Raw genomic sequence first — 18,373 nt, 5'->3', positions numbered from 1 at the left:
CTGACACTAGGCCATGCGCCAATCGTCGTTTTACTCGCTAAGTGGAAGCACAGAATAACTTAGTATTCTGTGGTGGAAGTGTTATTGTGCTGTTTTATGTTTTTTGTCATCATGATTTGTTGACGTTAGATGTTAGATGTTGATGTTAGAGTTAGATTTTTAAGTGTAGATTACCTGATTACAATAATATTCATGTAAATAAATAAATTATGAATGAAGCAAATCATTTTTAGAGTAGAATCAACAGCAATTAGTGCCAAATTTATAAAACTGAACATATCTAAATAACAAATTATTTCTCAATGTTCCCTACATAAGTTACCAGAATATTTTGACAGGTTTCTTCTGATTTAAACCTTAACTTTTGTAAGCTGTAGGAGTAGGTAAATAAATTACTAGTTGATTTTAGAGTATACCAATGAAAATATTTTTATAAACAATGAATATCGTTTATGAAGTAGCAATTATATTTATATGCTTATAAGTCAATTAATAAATTAAATTTTAAGGAAATATTAATATCCAATGTCCACTAGCAATAATGTAAAATCTAAGAAATCCTCAAAGGATCGAGAGAAAAGGAAGTCTCTGCCAAGTACAAGCAATGCAAGTGACACTAACACAAGTGATAAAGGATCATCCGAGCAGGTAATCCTTGTAGAATAAAATCAATTGTGTGAATAAATTGTTTTTGGCTACCATATCAGTTTACTTGTAGTACAAATTTTAATACATTATAGAACTGGTCACTTCTTCATTATATAAACTTGTGAAAGTGGTTGTAAGATAAAAGCCTGGGTAAGCAACACAGTACTAATCTGCTAATATAACTATTTGTAGGACCGAATTCTGCATCACTGAATTTTTTTATTTGTTTTTAATATTATCATTAATTTTATATGTAAATAAATAAAATGCACAAATTTTCTTGCATGCTTTACAAAAATGGTTATTTGATGATTAAAGCGAAATATGGTCAAATGGTCTTGCTGGTTAAATTAAAGCATGCTTAATAAAAAAGTGCCCAATACTCTACATGGAGGGATGGAACGGTCACATTTACTCCAGCCATATCAAAAAATATATCAATTTCCCACGTAAAACATATCAGTTACCACCTAAATGTGACTCTAAATATGATATAACTTTAGGGTTAATTCAACAGGCACAATTTGTCCATGATTAACTAATCGGGTACAAAATTGAATGGAAAGTACCTAAACTTTTATATAAAATTTTGTTTTGTTGAAATTCTCTTAAATTGTAATAATATGTCGATTTTGTTATTATTTTAGGATGGCATGCAATATGCTGGAATTGGCCCAGATATTATACGCAATTATGCAGAACAAACAATGCATGAAGCCCATTTATCAGATGAAGTCTGTAATCTCCTTAGTGAAGATATCAACTATAAGCTCAGATATATTATTCATGTAAGTTAATAAATTAGTTTACAATTAATTTTTAGTTACGTGATATATAAGAGAGTAGACTTAATAAAAAATTATATTAACGAAAATTAGGTTATTATTAAATAAAAAGAAAACAAAACATTTTATTTACAGGTTTAAAAGCGAAAAACTTCAAGTAGATAGAACGCAAGATAAAAGAAAAATCATAAAAAAACGTAAGCTTTAAGAAATATTCGAAATGATTCATTAAAATGATTAAACTTAAAACCTATAGAGGTGTCATTGTCAGAAACAAACCCCCAGTATATCCCAGACAGCCAATTATAAAATAAAGGTTTACCTTTTTCAGTTCTAGGTCGAATAAGCCTTGGTTGTTCCTTGTAACCTATCAAAAACTAGCATATAAATAAAAAAATATAGTATTTAATATTTAAAAGTAAGATGTTTAAATTTGTGAAATCTATAATGAGGACAAAACCTACACAAATCATAAAAATATTTACTTACGATCACTCTCATACCCAGAAATGGAGAAAAAACTTAAAAAAAAAAACAATGAGACAAAATGATATATCAGAATTTAACAATAAGGGGGCCAATAGAGATGTCAAGGAATATGCTTGTTTAAAAAAAAATTAAATGCATAGATTAAACATTATAAAGTTCATTACTGATTTTATTTTTAGGACGCCCTGTTAACAGCACGATTGCATGGCGATAATGTAATTAGTTCGAAAGATATTGACGAGTCCTTCAGAAACTTATCTATTGAAAAAGTTTATGGAGCAACTACTACACCGAATTGGGTACCCTTTAGTGATGTACCAGGTGCAAGCAGCAGTGATCAATTTTTTTATTATTTAGATGTAAGTTAATGAATTAGATATTTTTTGTTTTGTTTACTTGTTCAAACAACTATATATTCCTAAAGTCATATTTTCTAATTTGAATGTATTGTATTTTTAATTTGAGTTGTTTTTTGTTTAATTTTGATTAAGTTTTAAAGTTTGTTCAATGTCTTCTGTTTTATAAATTACACTACTACTTTACTTAGTATCCAGACATCTCATTCATATAATTTCAGGCTACATCGGTTTCATCTTTATTGCGAGACACAAGGGTACATCGGTGGGGACAGTTTCTGTATGTAGTAAATTTCATTAAAGATCCCTGCTGAATATTTTAAGAATATTTTTCTACTATTTCTAATTTTGTATTTATATTCTTCTATCCATATGAAATAAACCAGATTGTCTCTTCTATTTCTTCTAGTTGCGGGTTCTTTCTTCTAGTACGTTGGGGCTAAACATTCATCTTCTATATTAACAATTTGAGGGAATTGTTTTCTACCTGGGCAAAATTCCACACCAGTTACAGATAATGCATGACCATGAATGTTATGTTTCAAGTTTTCTCTTAGTCAGTATTTTACTTTGAAATATGAGCTTTGGTATGAAATATCGTATTGTATATATGTATATTGTATACCCTTATTGTATATATGTGCATTTAGTTTAAAAACACTTGCTTTATTCGAACTTTTCCAAAAACTAATAAGTAAACGTCTAAGTATCAAAAACAGTAAGCAGTTCTTGGTGAAAACCATCTCAGAATAGATCGGCAGTTAATGTGTTAATAGAAGTGTTTGCCAACATTAGACTTTTATTTTCAATCGAACCGTGTACTTTCTGTATAACAGGTTTATACATCAATACACCCGAAAGAGATCTGTATCTGTAGAGTAGGGAGGGCGAGTTAAGTTTCACAGCACTTAGGCCACAATTGACCCATTGTGCATCCTCCCAGGGAGCTGTCACCCTTAGCTCATTGTCCATCCTGCCAATTCTAGGAAGGTGGACAAGTCACCAGGAGACATCTCTCTTATGTGGGCAGGTGTGGGCCAGGACTCGCCGAACGCGTACTCTCGTATTAACGATAACTCTGGGCATTCACATAGGACATGCTCTACAGTTTCGTCTTCTCGTTCACACTTCCTACATAGGGGTGTGTCTGCTAGCCCCAGTGTGTGGAGGTGTTTGCTTAGATGACAATGACCAGTTAAAAAACCAACTGCCAAACGTAGATTTTTCCTGGTCATTCCCAAGTACTTCTTAGATGTTGACTCTTCAATGTTACTTAGTGTTACCCTGGCAAGTTTACATCCTTTCCCTTCTTCCCATCTTTTTACGGTTTGCGCATGGGAGTGACATTTGACAATTTCCGCGATTGTTGTAGTTGACCAACCAAAAAGATCCCCAGGTCCTAAGAGTCTTAGGCCTGCCGCCTTCCTAGCTAATTGGTCAGCAATGCGGTTGCCTTTATTCCTATTGTGTCCTTTAACCCACCTCAGGATGATGGTATTACCATCCGAAGCTTGGGTTAGTGACTTGTGACACTCCATTACTAAACCTGATGTGACACGTGGTCTATTCAAGGTTAGTAGCGCTTGTCTGCTATCTGTGCAGATGATTATAGTTTTACCTGCTATACCTTTTTGAGTTATCTCTTTTGCGGCTATGGAGATACCAGTCAGTTCTGTCTGAACTACGCTGGCATTTTTGCCCATACCCCACTTTATTCTTAGGTTCAGTGATCTGGAGTATATCCCGCATCCTGAGCCTTCTTTCATTTTGGAGCCATCGGTGTATATGCAATAGGCATTTGCCACGTTTGTCTCCATATACTGTCCTGTTTCAATTTTGTAGGGTTTGTTAAAGACAAACTTCGGTTCAATTGAGTCGCAGCCTGCCTGTAGAAGTGGTAACGCATCCAACTCTTCTCGCCAGAAACGAGTTCTCAATTGTCCCATTCCTACATCAAGGTTTGCACCAGCTGAGCGCAGTCGCATCATTGTCACTAGCGCCACCTCTTTGACATATATATCTAGAGGCGTGATGCCAATGATCAACTCCATTGCAGCAGTTGGTGTTGTTTTCATGGCACCTGTTATATTTATGCAAGCCATCCGCTGAATATGGTTTAGTTTGTTAATCGCTGTTGCCTGTAGCACTTTTGGTACCCAAGCAATAGCTCCGTAAGTTAGCATTGGCCTAATGACAGCGGTGTAGACCCAGGCGATCACCCTGGGCGTGAGGCCCCAGGTGCGTCCGACCGTTCGTCGACACTGCTCATAGGCAATATATGCTCTTTTAGCTCTACCATCTAAGTGTGAGTTCCATGTTAACTTCTTGTCAAGGGTAATACCAAGGTATTTCACCTTGTCAGAAAAATTTAGATTGTAGTTTAGAATACTTGGGGGTATTAAGCCCGTGATTCTTCTTTTCCTGGTAAAGAGGACCATCTCTGTTTTCTTTGGATTTATAGATAGTGAGTGTTCTCAAACTTACCGCTTTGCAGGACAGCAATATCATCTGCATAGGCTATTGTGTAGAAACCGTTGCTGCAGAGTTGGTCAACCAGGGTATCTAGAACTATGTTCCAGAGTAGTGGTGATAGCACCCCTCCCTGTGGACAGCCCCTCGTAACCATGCCTCTAACCCTAAAGAGATTTTAAACTCATTATTTGCTTATCTATTGTCTCTTGTATTGCTTATTTTTTGTTTTTATTATTTTTTTATTACCTAGTTCTTTACTAAATTATTTGATAAAGTATAGCATTCATTGTATCGCAGCCAAATGTTTTTTTAACAGAAAAATAAATATACATATCTTGGGTAAAATTTTATATTTTTAGGATAGTCTTGTGAATCTCGTGGAATTAGCAGAAGAAGAACCCACGTACGTTCAACACGGCGATATTATTTTAACAAAAAGCTGGTTTCCTGATTCAGATGCCGAAAATGTAAGTGAGGTGTACCAAAATTACTTCAAGACGGCCTGCCAATGTTTGATAAGTGGCGATGACGAATTGAGAGAAGTGACCTTACAGGATATAAGTGAAAATTCAAAAATCGGTCCGATATCCCAGTGGTTCTACAATTTTGGATATTTTCTGCTTATAAAAAATATTACATATGATTCTCTGACATTAAGAGCATTAGATCTAATAGAAACTTTAGAGAACAGCCCTATACCAAGTTCTACTGCGTCACATAAATCTCTTCAACTTTTAGTTAGGCTCCTTTTACAAAGACTGTTACTTTCTTATACGTCTCCGGATATTCTTAAGCGGATGTGTTTTACTTTAAGTATTTTGTGCCTTAGGGAACCTCTACGACAACTAGCTATATCAAAAATCAATCAAAAAATAGACGTGATTGGTCAAGGTGCTATGCTTCCAGTATTGACTATCATTTACTACTTGGGAGTTGACGCCGTTAAAGCAATATTTTTACCACATATTACATTTTTCCTTGATCAGATTTTAAAAGAAAATGGGGAGATGATATATTTCATTTTGGTGAGTAAAATGTTATAAATAGTTTGTTTAGATTCAGTTACAATATACAGTGTGGTTCAAATAAAACATTAAATTACCTCAATGTTCTTAAAACATGTATATCAGCAGGCTTCTTGTAGCATATATTTTTTTTAGTTTGTAGCAATATATTTATATATATATATATATATATATATATATATATATATATATATATATATATATATATATTTCTTTGTAGTACCAATTGACTTCTGGACGAAAAGTATTCCCATTTGGCATCCGTGAATATTCACGGGCCACAATATACAGCGAATTCTGTTGCGGTACCAATTGGCATCAATCGCTGTTGCGGTTTCTTTGGCATCGATTGGCTTTGGACCTTTAGCATCCATTGGTTTATGACTCAAGTCGACAATAATACCTATAGGTTTCGGTGGAATTCTACCTGAGTCAATTCATCTGTTCAGTCATTGTAATATTTTGTTGTCGAAACGGATGTTTAAAAATTTAACTTGTTAGAGTATATTACTCTTTATCTTTAAATTGTAGGCAGGTAGTTATTGCTTTTTTCGAGATTGAATATTTTTCTTTTAAAATTATGACAGCTTAAAATTTGATTTAATTTGCTAAATACTTTTATTTTACATTTTTTAAGCTCAGTAATTTAAAAATGTTTTATCGTCTTTTAACAACTTCTAGTCTGATTATTCCCTGAGTAAAAGAGCTCTGTTGTAATGAATTATTTGGTATTACTAAAGAAATTCTGGTATAGTAGGATTAAATGTTAAAATTAAATGTTACAATGATTGTAACTTCATGTCTTGGGCTGTTACGTCGCATTATGGGCTATATGGGCTGTATTTTCTCGTTCTTGTTCGTATTTCTCTTCGATTTGCATTTTCGATGACACTTTCCAATATTTTAGCAAATTCAAAGTCCATGAAAAATACTTAGAAAGCAAACAAAAGTACTTATAAGAGTATACGACCATTTGATAACACTCACTCTGAAAATTTTTGCAAGTGAAGATGTTTAAGACAACAGGCACATTATTGCCGAACGCAAAGTGCACATAACTTTCTCCTTTATTTTTTGGTATCTGACTTCTTACAACTGTATGTATTTTTCTTTCCTCTGCCCATACTTCTCGTACGTCACTAAATCTGGTTTGATGTGGTATTATATAATAATAGATGCACAATCAAAACGAACCAGATTCTTTTACATTAAAAAGAGATAAAATATTATGTCCATATACTATGAAAAGCAATAATTAAAAAAGAGTCGTATTTTAACACATATTTGTTTTTCTTTAACCGTTTGTTAATAAATAATATATCAAAATTTATTCGACATAATGTATGTTTTATTTTAAGGCTGTAACATAAAAATAAGAATTACCTGTTATGAAGGCACTACATAGGTAATTATTATCTGTACCTAACAAAAACCAATTTTATCAAAATCAACCTAGTTTGAAATATATGGAGTCTCGATTATATCTCATGGTTGTATTAGCCCTACGTAGAAAAAAATAAAATAAAATTACTGAAATCTCTTGGGAATTGAAGTACTCAAGAATTGAAAAGATGTTGAAATTACTGTAACTTTGAAGAAGTTGAAAATCAAATGTTTAAAGGTACACTTCTTTTAAACAAAATTCAGAATCAGTATTTTATCTCTTAACTTCATTAGAAGTGAATAATAAAGAAGTTATATACATACAAAAGGTTTTTGTAAGAAACACAGTTGCAAACATATAATTTACAAAATTTCTTGGTCTCTCTTTTTAAAATGGCGATACATAGCTTTCAACGTAAACAAAGTTTTAGGAGTAATTTAGGACCTTTAACAAAAGTTAAGAATGTACTATAAAGTATGAATAATTAATAACATGCTACATGTTTTGACATTGCATTATTTTATGTTTCGTGAATTTGGCCAAATCTTATCATACGTTAATTCAATCCATAGTAATATTAAATTTACAAGAGAAATAAAACAAAACCAGTCAATAAATTTTCTAGACTTAAAAATTATAAGAATTGAAAACAAACACAAGTTCTCTGTATTTCATAAACCTATACATACTGACACAACCATACACAGTACTTCATCCCATCCTGCACAACATAAATTAGCAGCCTACTATAGTATGTTCCACAGATTGACAGAAATCCCAATGTCAAATAATAATTTCGAAGTAGAATTGAATATCATTAAACTTATAGCAATAAATATTGGATACAACGAACACATAATAAACAAAATGTTACAGCAAAAACTACTCAAGAAAGCCCTTAAATCAATCTTCCCACCACAAGAGAAAAAGCCCAATACAATATATTGCTCGATCACGTCATATACAGGTAATATATTAACTAAAATAGCCAGACAGATCAAAAGAAAAGAATAACACCAGCATTTAAATATATTAAGAACAACAAGAGCCAAACGAAAAACATGCACTTACACACTGGGGTTTATAAACTCACCTGTGGAGACTGTCCAAAAGCTTACATCGGTCAAACAGGTAGAGCCTTCAACAAACGTATAACAGAACATAAAAGGGCTTTCAATAATAGGAAAACAGAATCCACATATGCACTTCACCTTCTAGATCATAATCATTCTTTTAACGACCAATTTCAAATTCTTCACGTCCAAAATAAAAGCCTTAAGCTATCTTTATTAGAATCTATGAAAATTAAAAGACACCAATTCTGAATGACGAACTTGAGACTAACAACTCCCCCCCTCCTCAACCTGTTCAGTGAAACTATATAACCTGAACGCACAGTAGGTTAACCATCACTTAAGAAAGGCAAGTTGCCGAAACAGCTGTAGTGACAATTACTAAATAAATTTTGTGGAAGTACAGAAAACAAAAGTTTTCAGTTGTTTTATTCTAGAAATTTTACATTTCATCATAAATTGTTAAGTTTCACACTAGTTTTTCAAAATGAGAGATGACAGAATGATATACAAATAAGCAAGAAATCGTTCTTGTTGTTACTAATGAAAATGGTACCAGTATTCGACAGGTGGCAAGGAATTTTATCGTCAGTTCTTCCGTCATCCATCATGCTTGGAATCGATATGTAGAAACCGGTCGATATAAAAGACGCATTGGACAGGGTCGTAAAAGGAAATCAAACCCAAGAACTTCCTTCAGCAGCACGAGATTCAAACCATGGATTGGCCACCCCTGAGTCTCGATCTAAATCTAATTGAACATAGCTTAACTTTTTGGATCAATAGCAACAACTACTCCGATGGCTAATGCCTCTCCCGGTGTTGAATTACACTATTGATCCAAATGGTTGCAGAACAACACAACTCACCAAGTGTGAAACACTAGACAGCTGTTTCGGTCCACCCAGACTATCATTAGTGACGTTTGGGTTCACCATTGGAAAGTTGTCCGTTCTGCTTTGGGGACTGTGTCCTCTGACTATAAAATATAAGCGAAAAATTGCAATACACTCTTAACTGCTCAACATATCAAGGTGTTATAGCAGGTGTTCCGCGTGCAATGCTGCCATGTTCACATGTACAGCGTGGAAAACAAGAGTCATTTGCTGTCGGTTAAGGTTACCGAAAACCCAAGCAAAGCTTAACTTTTTGGATCAATAGCAACAACTACTCCAGTGACTCCAATAGTGAACATGGCAGCATTGCACGCGGAACACCTGCTATAACACCTTGATGTGTTGAGCAGTTAAGAGTGTATTGCATTTATTCGCTTATACTAATTGAACATCTTTGGGATATGTTAGATAGATGTGTCCCGAGGCGCCCACATCCACCTCAAATCCTTCAACAACTAAAAGAAACTCTAATCGAAGAATGGGAAAATATAGGTACCTCAACAAGATATCGACAGGCTTATACGCAGCATGCCACGTAGATTTCAAGCACTAATTCGCGCTGGTGAAAAATACACACGATATTAAGAATCAATTTTTCTTCATATCCTTACGTTAGAGATGTGGAACAACTGCTTATTCCATTTCATTTGTTGTAGTGTTTTCAAGTTGTTATGATTATCTTCAAAATGGTATGTAGAAATGGTTTTAATTTATTAAATTTATTTGAACAAAACATGATTCCTTTATTCAGGTAATAAGATTTCTATATTATTAAAATTATTAAGACGCAAACATGTGTGAGGCAAAATTAATAACAAACTATGAACGAATAAATAAACGAAACACAAATATAGAGATATCAGCAGGAGTGGTGAGAAAAGCAAAGAATAGTAGAAGGCAGGAGAGTAATAATATCCCAGTTAAAGACAAAAAATGATCCAGAAATTGAAATTTCATAAGACACTTTAATAAAATATAGGTAGAAGAGCGAGCACTAAATCCTACATATCTGATCTACCCGAAAATGTATTACTTTGCTATACTATAAAATACTAGTTATGTTTGGATCAACAGAAACAACTACTCCGAGGGCTAATACCCCTACCGGCATTGAATTATACTATTGATCCTATAGTCGCAGAACAACACAACCCATCAAGTGTGAAACGCCAAACAGCTGTTTCGGTCCGCCAGACCTCATCAGTGACGCTTGGCTTCTCCATTGGAAAGTTGTTCGTTCTGCTTAAGGGTACAAGGTCCTCTGAATCTCAAATGTAAATGAGAATACAATCCACTCTTAACTGATCAACATTTAATATGTCATCACAGGTGTTCCGTGTGCAATGCCGCCAGGTCACCCATGTACAGCTTGGAACAACAAGAGCCATTTGCTGGTCGGTTTAGGTCACCGAAACCCAATTAATTATATTTAGATCAACAGAAACAACTACTCCGAGGGCTAATACCCCTACCGGCATTGAATTATACTATTGATCCTATAGTCGCAGAACAACACAACCCATCAAGTGTGAAACGCCAAACAGCTGTTTCGGTCCGCCAGACCTGATCAGTGACGCTTGGCTTCTCCATTGGAAAGTTGTCCGTTCTGCTTAAGGGGACAAGGTCCTCTGCATCTCAAATGTAAATGAGAATGCAATCCATTCTTAACTGATCAACATTTAATATGTCATCACCGGTGTTCCATGTGCAATGCTGCCAGGTCACCCATGTACAACTTGGAACAACAAGAGCCATTTGCTGGTCGGTTTAGGTCACCGAAACCCAATTAATTATATTTAGATCAACAGAAACAACTACTCCGAGGGCTAATACCCCTACCGGCATTGAATTATACTATTGATCCTATAGTCGCAGAACAACACAACCCATCAAGTGTGAAACGCCAAACAGCTGTTTCGGTCCGCCAGACCTCATCAGTGACGCTTGGCTTCTCCATTGGAAAGTTGTCCGTTCTGCTTAAGGGGACAAGGTCTTCTGAATCTCAAATGTAAATGAGAATGCAATCCACTCTTAACTGATCACATAGGTGACCTAGCAGCATTGCACACGGAACACCTGTGATGACATATTAAATGTTGATCAGTTAAGAGTGGATTGCATTCTCATTTACATTTGAGATTCAGAGGACCTTGTCCCCTTAAGCAGAACGAACACTTTTCAATGGAGAAGCCAAGCGTCACTGATCAGGTCTGGCGGACCGAAACAGCTGTTTGGCGTTTCACACTTGATGGGTTGTGTTGTTCTGCGACTATAGGATCAATAGTATAATTCAATGCCGGTAGGGGTATTAGCCCTCGGAGTAGTTGTTTCTGTTGATCTAAACATAATTAATTGGGTTTCGGCGGCCTAAACCGATCAGCAAATGGCTCTTGTTGTTCCAAGCTGTACATGGGTGACCTGGCAGCATTGCACACGGAACACCTGTGATGACATATTAAATGTTGATCAGTTAAGAGTGGATTGCATTCTCATTTACATTTGAGATTCAGAGGACCTTGTCCCCTTAAGCAGAACAGACAACTTTCCAATGGAGAAGCCAAGCGTCACTGATAAGGTCTGGCGGACCGAAACAGCTGTTTGGCGTTTCACACTTGATGGGTTGTGTTGTTCTGCGACCATTGGATCAATAGTATAATTCAATGCCGGTAGGGGTATTAGCCCACGGAGTAGTTGTTTCTGTTGATCCAATCATAATTGGTTGGGTTTCGGTGACCTAAACCGATCAGCAAATGACTCTTGTTGTTCCAAGCTGTACATGGGTGACCTGGCAGCATTGCACACGGAACACCTGTGATGACATATTAAATGTTGATCAGTTAAGAGTGGATTGCATTCTCATTTACATATAAAATACTAGCTTTTATCCTCGATTCGATTGTGATGGCGTCTTCTGCCGAGAAGTATCCCTTGAAAATACAACTTTTTTTAATAAAATGTATCATCTGTGCTTATTTGTGTCCCTGTCAAAATTGCAAAAATAATCAATATGATCGGTTAAAAAGTTAAACAGGGAATGCGAAAAAAAACAAGCCGACAAACACCTTACACTCACATTTATAATATTAGTTAATATTTTCACAGAAAAAAAGACAAAGCATAACCAGAGATAGATAAAAACTAAGCATCTTAACGAAAGAATCTTATTAACACAGCGCCAAACCACATTTTCAAAATTCACAACATTTTTAATGCATTTACAACCCCTAACATTAAATGCTTTTTAATACACAACGTTTTAGCAATGTGCTTCAAAAAATTATACACGTGGCGCTGAGAAATAAGGTTATAAAACCTTTCAAAAAGAATAAAAGACTGCAGATAACAAGAAAGTAAGATAAAACCAATAATATATTGTAAATCCAAAAACTATACAAAAAATATCCATTCTAAGAATTAAACTCAAACGCGAATCGACCAGATGTTACTCGAACCTTTATAAACCTGGAATCTAAGACAATCTAAGTGACTAACTGGCTTCCAAAATCGTATCACATCCTGTAGATGCCAATTGAACCGCTAAGCTGTAACGACATGAATATCGCTTCAACTCAATATACACAAATCGATGGTGGCGCTGCTTATTTTTTGCCTCGAACTACGATTTATTTACGAATCAAAAAACGGTCCAATTGGATTCCGGGTTCATATCGCGTAAAGAGCCTTATAATATCATCCACTATGCGTTTCTGATATTATTTTGAAGAGGTCAATTGGCATCCGAATACCGGATGCCAATTGACCAGCGGAAGCCAATTGAACCTACAACTTTACATGTGGGAAGTCAATTGTTACCGTAAATAAATATATATATATATATATATATATATATATATATATAATTAAACCTAGAGCTAAGATTAATACTCTTACAGGAATTAATATTGAACTCTACAGTCCGGTTAGGTTAGGTTAGCTTAAACTCTACAGTCGGATTGAACCGCGTTGATGATCAATCAATCAATCTACGCGGTTCAACTAAATTATAATAAACTTATTTTAAAGTAAAATTGTGGCTTATTCTCAACAAAAATAGTAAATTGCATCGACTATAATTAAGCAATGTTTATATCAATATTTTATTAAATTTTTATCATCTTTCATTTTACTTACACATTCATTTTTAGGCTATTTATGGTGTGATATGCCACGCAGATCTGGACGACCAGTACACACATAACTGGTTCGATGCTATTATTCCCAATGATTTAGTGATTTATTGGAAGTCGTCTCATCAACGGAAGGGTAGGTACATTATATTAAATAAGGATCAATTTCCCCAATTAGGGTCCTAAGGTGAGCCTTCAGAACAGTAAGGTGGCTTTGCCAGAACTTACTGTTATTGCAGGTTAGATGTCGCCAATACAAGACCTCTGGGGATACCAGGGCAAAATAAAAAGTCTATCGGGTATTGACAGATAGCTTAGATATTTAATGGAGGATTTATATTAAGCCAATTGGCTGCATTGGTGAAGAAGAGACATCTTGAAAAAAAAAAAAAACAAAAGAAATGACTGTAATTTTCTGAATTTTATATGTGATATGTACCTAGTTATAATTGTACTATACAGCGTTCCACGTTAAGAAAATAACATTGCGGAGATAGGGCCATGTATTTCTTATGGACGATAGAAGCGCAGCGATGCCACGATGAACGCAAGCACGATTCAGGGTTGTATAATTTGTATTTTCGTTTTCACAGACATGAATTCAATTAACGTTTTTTAACGTAATTGACCAAAAGTGCCCATTCGAAACAAGAGATGAAAAGTAGGGAAAATGATTTTAATTAAATAAATAGTATTTACAAAAAGATAATTTTATTTTATGTTATTTTAATTATAGTAACGATAGTTTATTTGTTTTTCGGTAAGAATATCATATACCATGAATCATAGAAATCAGTAGAAAATATTGCTTAGTTAAATCATTCACTTTGCCTGCTATTAAAGATTTAAAAAAAATATACGGACCGCTTGGAATGCATATATCTAATTACTAATTGCAACTTAAAATAATCCGGTGTGCGTATGTCAGCGATTTTATGTCGTTATCTTAGACTATATAATGATAATAAGGCTTTGTGGTTCTTCAGTTGTTATTCTGACTTTACAGTTAAATGTTAATTGAAAATGGAAATTCGAAAAATATATCGACAATCTAGTAAACCGCATTCCTGAGAGTTTTGGCAACACTGATCTCTATAAGCCTAATATTATTTTCTTAACGTGAAACGCTCTATAGGTTAATTATAAGCCATAACTTCAAGCACCAACAAGTGGCGCTACTACCTGACTTGACAATGGCAAGTGCGACTTGCCGAAACGTCGTCAAAATAATAGTTTTTATTAAAACCAAAATGGTTCAAATTGGAGTCAAACCCGGAAAACCGCAGAAAGCATATATATATATATATATATATATATATATATATATATATATATATATATATATATATATATATATGCTTTGTTGTCCCCATTGTTGTTTAACCTGGCCTTAGAATATGTCATGCGAAAAATATATCCAAAAATCAAACCAGACATAACTGCTCGGGGAACAAAAATCATACTCGCCTTTGCCGATGACGTAGACGCAGTAGCACAATCAACATGAGAAATTAAGGATATTTTCTCGAGCTTTGAAGAAGCTGCATTAAACATCGGTCTAAAAATAAATGAAGACAAAACAAAATACATGGTCGTCTCAAAACAAGAACGACATGGGCAAAACATTACTATAAATGATCACAACTTCGAAGTGGTTAAAGAATTTAAATATCTAGGAGCAACAATCATAAATGACAACAAATTAGAGCAAGAAGTTGAAACGAGAATAATGGCAGGAAACAGATCTTTCTTTGCAATGCAACATCTAATGAAGTCAAAACTTCTTTCACGAGGTATAAAAACCCGGATATATAAGACCATAATACGACCAGCAGTCGCGTATGGGAGCGAAACATGGACGCTAACAAAAATAGAAATAAATAAATTGCTGGTGTGGGAACGTAAAATTCTTCGAATGATATATGGCCCTTGCAGAGACAGCATGACAAACGAATGGAGGGGCAGATACAATAACGAGCTAGAGTCTCTATTCGGAAAACAAAATCTAGGATATATAAAGGCCAACAGACTCAGATGGGCAGGGCATGTGATACGCAGTAATGACAATCGCCTTATAAACAATGTGTTCTGAAAGGCCAGAGGGAAGAAAGGTCTGTAGGGCGGCCTAGAAAAAGGTGGAAAGATGCAGTCAAAGAAGATCTAGAGAAAATGGGAGTGCGACAATGGGAATTACTGGCACAGGACCGACAAACATGGAAGGCAATAGTAAACGCGGCAAAGACTCACGAAGAGTTATAGTGCCATTGATGATGATGATGATGATGATGATATATATATATATATATTCATACAAATTCGATGTTCACATCTAATTTCTTGAAATCAATATGAGCATATAGTTTAGTTAATAGAGAATATTTTATTACTAGTCAAAATATGACGATCTTTGTTTCAGGAGCACAACGCAAAATAGTTTATTATCATCAGACATGCGCAAGTATTTTCAACTCAAAAACAGAAACAGTACCAAAATTGTAGAAAGTGACTAACATTTTCAATGTATTGAGGGGAAAGGAAATCGACGAATTCAAAGGCGTATGGAGAGAGAATTGGCATCATTCTCTCTTGTGTAGTGTAGTGTACTGTACAATTTTATGTTTATGACATTCTATGATTGTTGGATAGGCCGCAATTGACGAAATACCCCTGAAGATGCTCTAGAAAGCGAAAGTACTTGGGCAAGATTTAATTAATAAACTGTGCTCGATATCTGCTTTTCATTTGATCAAAGTTTATTAAATAATAATTAAATTTTCTCTTTTTGTAGGAACAAAAATATTTTTTCCTATAGGGTAAACGTCCAAATTTACTGCCCTACAAAAAATAATTAAAACATTAGCCACTTTCTACAATTGTGATATTTGATTGTACGACAAGCGCCAACGTTAGAAAGCAATTACCACCACAGTGATAAAATAGTCACACACATATTCCCGGTTTTTGTGTTTGTATTTATAAATACCTGCCTATGTTTGATGATAGGTAACTTCCTTGAAATCGCGATAATATGCTGATATTTTACGTATTCAAATACATAAACCCCCAAAGCGTTCTGCTCCCGAGGCATAGACTGCCGTACATAAAACCAAGCTACACAAATGTTTTCTGGAAAATCCATTGTATAGGTAATTATATTATTATTTTAGACGATGAAAAAATAGAAATTAACTTTGTTTCAATGAAGTGCAAATTAATACTAACTCGGCGTAAAGTCGATTGCACATCCAGAATTATCGCAAAACCATCATTAGAGGACATTTTAAATATCGGAGACATCAATCTTTTGAATTCGTACCTGCACAATATCGAAGAAGTTTTTACGTTGCCTGCACATGACTGTAAAATACGAACAAAAATTGAGGAGCATAGGAGAAACAGGCAGGTGTATAGGAAACAAACACATGTAGTAGTTGGTAAAACTAGTTTATTATTGTCAGTATTAAATAGTAGTCAAAAACGTAAACGAATTTCAAATTGTTATGGACATTCCTTGATGGATTATATATTGTAAAAATAAAGATTTTGTTTTTAAACATTGATTTTTAATTTTCTATCCTATTTACTAAACTTAAATAAGTGTTGTTTCGTAAATAAAAACACAGACAAAAAAATCGAATATAAAGTTCTAAACCATAAATTAATAAACTTGTGCACTAACACACGTGTATATTGTTTTTATGATGCCTTAGTGACATTCCAATTAGCGGACAGGCCCATTTTGTAAAATTATTTTAAATAGGATCATACTGCAAGTAAAATCTCATTTGAAAGCTACTATGGTACTTAGTATGTTCCTAGATTTTTCTACGATTCTATTATAAAGTAACGGACAATGGCGACAATGTAAAAAAAGTATAAACAGTTATCCATATACGAGACGAACACTAAAAGTTCTGCACAAATAATAGAGAGAAACATATCTTTGTCAAAAATCAGCTTTATTGTCTTTCAAAGTATTTGCCTTTAATCATCAATATACTTTTGTATTTGAATAAATCAATCCTCGAAGCATGCCAGTCTTAGAAAAGTATCTCAGAAATGAGATTTTTTTATGCTTCAGCCGTCCTTATTTGACGTTTTAAAACATTTACCGCGGAGTTAATAAGTCACTTCTGGCAAACAAATGGTTCTAAACCATGCAGCATTGACTGTTATACCATTCTCTAACGAAATTGTGGCAACATTTGAAGAATTAGGGTTTCCCCAGTTAGTTGCAGTGACGGAGCACTGGCTTGAAGTTAATGAGCCAATTTTCATTCAAGAATATACCACAATTGCTAGGTATGATCGTCCAAGTTCAGCTCATGGTTTCACTCTGATTCTTTCTAATAACAATGATTTTTCTTCAGTCTCCAAAGATGACTATTTGCTGGGTGAAAACTACTTCGAATTTTCTTTGATTTATAATAAGAAATTTAACCTATACATTATTTGCATTTATAGATCACCTAGCTCTGATACTGAACTATTTTTTCAGAGCCTGCTAAATTTGTTAGATATTCTGCCCATTAAAAGCAGAAAAATTTTATGTGGTGATTTTAATATTGACTACGCTGCTGTTTTTGCGACCCAACTGTCTTTGGCAACTATTTTTGAATCATATGGTCTCACAATGCACGTTAATTCTCCAACAAGAATCTCAAAAACATCATCCTCGACAATTGATTATGTGGTTTCTGATTTTCCACCCTTTCTGATCATGAAGCGGTATATACCAAGTTTAGCAGTTTAAAAACACCCCACTCAAAAACCCGACGATTAGGTAGGATTTTTTCCACTCAAAACTTTCGTAAATTCTATAATTCATGCTTGACTTCTGACTGGAGTTTTTCTTCCGGGGACATTGACTGTAATGTTAGTGATTTTCTAAATAGAGTTGTATCTATTTTTAATAAAGCATTTCCTCTATTAAACATCAGGCCAACACATTACAAGCCTTGGATTACCAAAGGCATTCGCATATCTGCGAAGAATATGCGTTCTCTGCTATATATATATTAAAAAATTTAATGACAGTATCCCCGTCTCTGATTATATCAATACGTACATAAAATGCTATCTAAAACTACTCAAAGTAGCCAAAAAATCCTACTTTCA

General features: G+C 34.4%; 1 protein-coding gene across 2 annotated transcripts; it reads left to right on the top strand.

Annotated features, from left to right (window-relative positions):
• The first annotated feature begins 124 nt into the window (after positions 1 to 124).
• Positions 125 to 16,809, top strand: LOC140445030 (uncharacterized). 2 transcript variants are annotated; one of them, XM_072536811.1, is made up of 7 exons: positions 125 to 383; positions 510 to 648; positions 1,296 to 1,436; positions 2,102 to 2,281; positions 5,110 to 5,775; positions 13,274 to 13,391; positions 16,423 to 16,809. In XM_072536811.1, exons 2-7 carry the CDS (start codon positions 526 to 528, stop codon positions 16,785 to 16,787), a joined length of 1,593 nt encoding a protein of 530 aa, XP_072392912.1. In that variant the 5' UTR covers positions 125 to 383; positions 510 to 525; the 3' UTR covers positions 16,788 to 16,809. The 2 variants fall into 2 exon arrangements, with proteins under 2 accessions (XP_072392912.1, XP_072392913.1); XM_072536812.1 differs by lacking the exon at positions 510 to 648.
• Positions 16,810 to 18,373: the final 1,564 nt, after the last annotated feature.

Source organism: Diabrotica undecimpunctata, chromosome 7 (assembly GCF_040954645.1).
Source record: "Diabrotica undecimpunctata isolate CICGRU chromosome 7, icDiaUnde3, whole genome shotgun sequence".
Classification (NCBI taxonomy): domain Eukaryota; kingdom Metazoa; phylum Arthropoda; class Insecta; order Coleoptera; family Chrysomelidae; genus Diabrotica; species Diabrotica undecimpunctata.
This window is presented reverse-complemented; position numbering and strand designations above follow the sequence as displayed.